This window comes from Limulus polyphemus, unplaced genomic scaffold, assembly GCF_000517525.1.
Source record: "Limulus polyphemus unplaced genomic scaffold, Limulus_polyphemus-2.1.2 Scaffold3425, whole genome shotgun sequence".
Taxonomy (NCBI): Eukaryota; Metazoa; Arthropoda; class Merostomata; order Xiphosura; family Limulidae; genus Limulus; species Limulus polyphemus.
Window position 1 is genome coordinate 94,311 of NW_013669035.1, and position 7,113 is coordinate 101,423.

Sequence of the window (7,113 nt, forward strand, 5' to 3'; positions counted from 1 at the left end):
GACACCTGGTTTACAGGTAACGGGACTAGACATCTGGTTTACAGGTAACGGGACTAGACATCTGGTTTACAGGTAACGGGACTAGACATCTGGTTTAAAGGTAACAGGACTAGACATTTGGTTTACAGGTAACGGGACTAGAAATCTGGTTTAAAGGTAATGGGACTAAACACCTGGTTTACAGGTAACGGGACTAGACACCTGGTTTACAGGTAACGGGACTAGACACCTGGTTTACAGGTAACGGGACTAGACACCTGGTTTACAGGTAACGGGACTAGACACCTGGTTTAAAAGTAAGGGGCTGGACACGTACTTTTAAGGAAGCTAGTACTAGTTGTGAAGATATGGAATTTGTTTTTAGAGTTTGTAGGTTGGAGAAGAAGTTGGAGACTAGCCTAATTAAAGTAGATAAAGAGAAGGGTAAACTGTGGGAAATGGCACCAGGATTTCAAGAGGAGCTTAAGCTTTTACATGCAAGGAATACATCAGCTAACAATGACTTTCAGGAAGTTAGAAAGAGTACTGTTAGGGCTAAAAGTAGTGAATTTAATTGTAATATGCCTATTTTATTGAGCAACAAATTTCAGCCCTAGGCTTGTGTAGCTGAGGAACTATTGGAGAGAAGGAAAACAAAAGGGTCAAAGAAGGATGTGGATGATAAGGAGGTTATAGTTATAAGTGATTCATTGACGAGGCATGTGAATAGAACAGTCTGTGGGGTAGATAGGGAGAAAATAATTAGGTTATACTACCCAGGGGCACAGGTGGAGGATATAACTGACAGAAGAAGATATATAATAAAGAGGGCTATCAGAGATGCAGTTTTTGTTGTTAACATAGGGGCTAATGTTGTAGGGAAAGGAAGTTCAGAGGAGCTAATTAATATGTACAAGGGATTGATTTAAAGAAAAGTACCATAACTTAATTGTATCAGGGATACTGCTGAGAATTAATTGTGTGGATGAAATTATGAGTAGGTCACTAGGGCTAAATTCCAGGCTTAGGTTAATATGTAAGGATGAACAGATTGCCTGGTTGGACTTGTGGGATCAGATCAATGGGAGAAGGGAGCTTTTTGGAATGGATGGTTTATATTTAAATAGAGTAGGGTCTGACTTGTTTGCAAGGGCTATTAACTCGGCTGTAAGGGAAGTTTTAAACTAGAACTGGACAGTGATGAGGGTCAGAATAAATTAAATGTTTAGCATAGGAAATGAGTATAGAAGTAGTTATAAAGATAGGCTTAACTGTTACTAGGGCTAAAGTATAAAAAATAAAATACATAACTTGAGAGCACTGGTAGGAATGGAGGATTTTGATATAATGGGAATAACTGAAACATGGTTAAATGTAAATGATTCTGATGACAGAAATTTCTTTGAAATACAGGGTTATAGGTTATTTAAAAGGGATAGAGTTCTCAAGAGAGTAAAATGTGAGTTACATCCTTTTGAAATTGAGGACATCAAAGGTAATAGCAAGGAGATGGAATCCATTTGGGTTTCTATTAGCAGATATAAAGCATTCATATGAAAGCAAGACCCATTTGAGATCTTGCCTATGAAGGCCTTTATTCTCATGTTTTCTGATGAAATCTTGGGCTGGATTAATTTGCCTACCATGATTCCTTAATATCTTCAAGATACCTGGTTAAATAACATTGGATGCTTATTTTGTGGGTTAAAATATTTATAAAAGATTAATTAAGGGATCTGGTATCTTTGTTGTATCCATGATTATGAATAAATACATTGGAACCTCTCTAATTTGCACCTCATTTATCCGCATCCCAGTTTCATGGACAAACCTTGCATGACAACATTTACAACAACATTTTTTCTAAGTCATAATTTTTCTTTTCAATACCACATTCGATTGAGGATGCATGAGTTTTGAACAAAGACAAACTTGTAGAAGATGATTGCTTGTTTTGGTCTGCCTGTCATGCATCTGTTCAACCACAGCTTACAAGGCCTCCAGCCATTACAGCACCACTTCTACTATTTCATGAAAAATCCATTCCACTGCAATGATTATGCATTCCATGAAAATTATTAGAGAAGCTGTCCAATACCTGAATCCTGGACAGATACCTATCATACCATTGGACTAGCCACTGTTTGCTGTAGGCAAGTAAATGTAGTGGAACCAACCATATCTGTATGGAGAGGACTCCTTCCTTGTTATGATCGGTGGGTTGTACGTAGAGATGGTTGGGCATTGGATTGAAACTAGTGCATGGACAGGTGCTCTGGTACAGTCTCAAATTACAATTCCAGGGAAAGCACCCACCCTCACGTTCTTCTATGAGGAAAAATGAGCATTGGAAAGTAATCAGAACTACTCCAGTGTCTACAGACAGATGCTCAGGTGCAAGCTGATACTCCAGAAGTGGATATGAAGGTGCTGGATGGAGATGATATAGTGAATAGCTCAAACCTGGAAAAGTGTACCAAGTTTGTAATATTGCCTTACTTGGTGAACCAGGTCCATAATGTTATGAGAGTTGACATTATTTGGGGGAGAGATATATCAATAACAGTCTTAAAAACTGCACCAGAGAAGCACGTGGGAAAGGTGTCCACAGGCAAGTCCTTCCAGGGACAACAGTTCCAGGGTCTGGCAGAGCTTTCTTTGTTCAGACAAAAATAAGACAGAACTATTTTCATATCTGGCAGATGAGACTGCAACCTTGGATGTAGCTGGTGTGACGTTTGTGTCAACATACGATGAAGATATTGACAGTTCATCAACTACAGATAAGTAAGGACTTCTACCATGCAACCATGAGGAGGCTGACATGAGGATATTGCTCCATGTAGCCCATGGTACAACTGAAGGACATGGCTGACAAGAGGATACTGCTCCATGTAGCCCATGGTACAACTGAAGGACATGGCTGACAAGAGGATACTGCTCCATGTAGCCCATTTTTCACGAGCTGTGATATGGCAACAGCATTTGGTGGAAAGGGAAAGAAAACTGCCTTTGATGCATGGAAGGTTTACCCAGTGGTGACATTTGCTTTTTGTAACCTACCCACAGTACTTCAACTAATTACATCTGAGGATACGGCACTCGTAGAGATATTCATTGTGCTTCTGTATAGCCAAACATGTCCTGTCAAGCACTCTGCTCAAGGCACACAGTCCATGGAAAATATTCCGCCAAGCCAGGCTGCAATTACAGAACACGTTAAATGTGCTGCCTATCAAGGTGGTCATGTCTGGGACGAGCTTTGACACCACAACAAATGCTGCCAAGTCCGAATCAGCCACAGAGGGCTGCTGAATACCAAAATGAAACACACTACCAGAGGTGTCTAAGGCATGTTAAGAACGTATTCACTGAGATAGCCTGTAGAGGTCTCTGAAAATGTAGTAAAGTCAATCTAAACTGCACAGCACTGTGCTACTGTGCTGGAAGTTCTCATTAGGAGTAGTTCGTGTTTTTGTAATAGACATGATTTCTAGAAATGAGTCTGTATACATCTTGTCAGAGAATTATGTGTATCTGTTTGTACAAGTTAATTGTTTTCTATTTACACATTATGTACATATTAGTATATATAGATATAATAGGGACTGTTTTTGAAGTCGTAAATAAGTTGAATTCATCTTAAAAAAGTATTTCCATGTGAATCTCCATATGGAAAACCTACAAATGTACCAAATTTCATGTTTCTATCCAGATTTGAACAATTCTGAGCTTATTTGCTGGACCAAAAAGGTTTTAGTGAAAATTTGTTACAGGCTGCTAAATGATACTGAAGAAATTAGTGAGAAACATCACAGTGAGATTAAGATTTAATCTGTTAATGAAATTATAATTTCAGGCATATGAATTGGGAAATGATAGACTTAAACCTTAAGGAAGAAAGAAATACAGAAATGATCAAGAAGGTGGAAATTGGGGAACATCTGGGTCCAAACGTTTGATGTTTTGCTGTACATGGAGACCAGGAATTATATATTGGTTACAAATTTCAAACAATCAAATTTTGAAGGGATGCAGCAAGAATTATCTGTTGTGAATTGGGCAGTTGAGTTATTTGGAGAAATTGATCAAAAGTTTAAAATTTTTGAAGATAAGTTTTTAAATGTTAAAGATAAATATATTCCTTATTGAAAAAAAAAGGTTGTTGCAGGTAAAAAAAACCAGGTGGGCTCACAAAGGGTATAAGAGATGAAATTAAAGAAAAGCATCACAAATTTAAGAAATTTAAATTGATTGATATGACAAGGGATTTTAAAGATTATAGAGGATCAAGAACATTGGTGAAACAGGAAATTAGGACATTAAAAAGGGTGTATGAAAAAATGTTGGCTGAAAATGTAAAAATCAACAGTAAGGATTTCTTTAAATACATTAAGGGTAAACAAAATGTTAGGATGGGAATAGAACCCTTGAGGGATGATATAGGAAGGCTAGTATCTGATGGTTATGAGATGGCAGGGTCATTAAATTCTGGTTTTTCTTCAGTTTTTTTACTAATGAAGATTTAAGCAATATCTATAATCTTGAACAGTTGATAGATGGAAACAAGATGATTGCATTAATTCTGAGCTGGTTAAGAAAAATTGGAATTTTTAAAGAATGATAAGGCTCCTGGGCAAAGAGTTTGAAATTAAAAAGAAATTATTGAAGTAATGCTGTTTGAAAATTGTTAGAAACACATTAAAATATTTTAATTTTCAAAACTAGGAATTATTTTTAGAAATTATAAATCACTGCCTGTTTAGGCTAGTAAAATTGAATTTAATATATTTTTGGATTTAAGTAGTATGTATTTTAGAATATTACTGAAAGGGATAAAAGATGTTTTTGTTCAAAGTACTAGTGTAGCAAGTTGAGTTTAATAGTGTGTTGAGGAACTAAACTTTGGTGTGAAACCATGCAGAGAGATAAACTCAGAAGTGATCTATAAAGAAATTTTTTTTAACTGAATCCTGTTAAAATATAATTTTTAGTATTAACCCATTAACTGCCGATGACGGATATTTCCGTCATTGAAGTTCTATGGCTCGGCTGCGAATGACAGAAATATCCTTCAGTTGCACATATATAACTATAACTCTATGCGAATGACGAAAATTACCGTTTTATTGTGATTGATGACAACTCTGTTGTATCTGTGAGTCAGAAAACAGCAACTGAGCTGCTCCTGCTGCAGTTAATGGGTTAACTACTAGAACAGAAGCAGATGACCATAAAAGTGGAAAAACTACTTCAAAGACATATTTGAGATAAGGAAATTTCTAAATATTAAGTTTAAAAGTGTAGTTTGTATTTTGTTTTCTGTCTTAGGTAACAGAACTTGCACCATTACGTTCCCTCTTGGAATGCCTAAAGGAGCCAGATTTGAGGTCTAACTTTCCAGTAATCTCATTATGTGATTTCACCTACCAGATCTGTGATGGCATGCAGTATTTGGAAAGTAAACGACTTATTCACAGAGATTTAGCAGCACGTAACATCCTAGTTTTTGCTAAAAACAAAGTATGTTTTCTATGATATCAGAACTTAATAATAGAAAATTTGTTTTTAAAAGTTTTACACAGTATCTTTCACAAAAATGTTTACATTTTTTTACAGGTTTTTAGTCTTAGTTTTATATCAGATAATAGATTAAATCTTTCATTTTTTATGATGCTCATTAGATGTTAACTTGTGATCAGTTGGATAAAGCATCTGAAGTAAAGTATACTTCACTGTAAATAATACAGAGTAGTTGCAAATTTCGTTTTCTGCTTTCTACTTGTTTCGAGCGAGTGCATGATGTGGAATATCATAGCCTTGTGTCGAGCTGTAAACTATAGAATGTATAATTATGGAATATTTTTGTCTACACCTCAATCCTCAATGATAGGCTATAGAGAATGTATGTGTAGACAAACACATTCCATAATTATTCCATAATTATACATTCTCTATAGCCTAGCATAGAGGGGTTTTGTTTACAGCCCTATGCTAGGCTTTATAGAATGAATAATTATGAATGTTCTTGTTTACACCTCTATGCTAGGCTTTATAGAATGTATAATTATGGAATGTTTTTGTTTACACCTCTATGCTAGGCTTTATAGAATGTATAATTATGTAATGTTCTTGTTTACACCTCTATGCTAGGCTTTATAGAATGAAAAATTATGGAATGTTTTTGTTTACACCTCTATGCTAGGCTTTATAGAATGTATAATTATGTCTCTAAAGATAAGTATAGGATTCTAAATAAAAACATTCCATAATTATACATTCTATAAAGCTTAGCATAGAGGTGTAAACAAAAACATTCCTACATATCTTGGAATATCTTCATTTTTAAGCTGAATTCTTTGTCAAAAATGCATAATTTTGAAGATCAGTGATTTTGATTTTCTAACAAAAATCACATCTAAGCAATCATATTCAATTCTCTTTTTTTCCAAACCAAATCAGTTGTCTATGTATTAGTTTTTATCATTTTGTTTTTATATTTTCAGGTTAAAATCAGTGACTTTGGTTTGTCTCGAGCTTTGGGGGTAGGAAAGGATTATTATCAGACAAATTTTAATGTCAACCTTAAGCTCCCGATTGCATGGTATGTGTGTGTGTATTTTCATTGCTAAAATATATTAATCATCAAGAAATAATAGAATAATAAGATACAGTTTCATAATAGGTTTTGTAAAACTTTAACTATCACACCTTTTATATTTTTATATAAGTAGAAACTTCAGAATTAAGTCCTTGCCATTATGATTGAATAAATGTCAGGTTGGAAAATAGTTTGCAGTAAGGCAGTTATAAAAATTCCATGAGATAAAATTTGTCTTGTGTGAAGTTTAATACAATGCTGTTTTATGTGAAGTGCTTAAACTTCATACAATTAGCAGTTTTTTTTCTACAAATTATCATTAGTAGTCCCATAGGATCAAATGATTTTTTTATATTTTATTAATTTTTCTATGTAGGATAATGTAAAGAGATGGTTCGTAACAGAAGTAAACTTTCAGATGCCAACACACGGCAGCATTAGCATAATTTCATGAAGACCTTACAATTTCAGTGTCAAAAGATAATGTAAAATGTTGATTACCGTATTTTTTGGTGTATAAGACGCACTTTTTT

The 7,113-nt window shown here is 34.8% G+C and overlaps 1 protein-coding gene across 4 annotated transcripts in view; it reads left to right on the plus strand.

Annotated features, from left to right (window-relative positions):
• LOC106469322 (tyrosine-protein kinase PR2-like) overlaps positions 1-7,113 on the plus strand; it is a 62,166-nt gene that overhangs the window by 31,849 nt on the left and 23,204 nt on the right. For all 4 annotated transcript variants that reach the window (XM_013929812.2, XM_022397816.1, XM_022397817.1 and 1 more), the window contains exons 5-6: positions 5,311-5,502; positions 6,486-6,583. In XM_013929812.2, the coding sequence (XP_013785266.1) occupies positions 5,311-5,502; positions 6,486-6,583 (290 nt within the window). The remainder of the gene's footprint in view (positions 1-5,310; positions 5,503-6,485; positions 6,584-7,113) is intronic.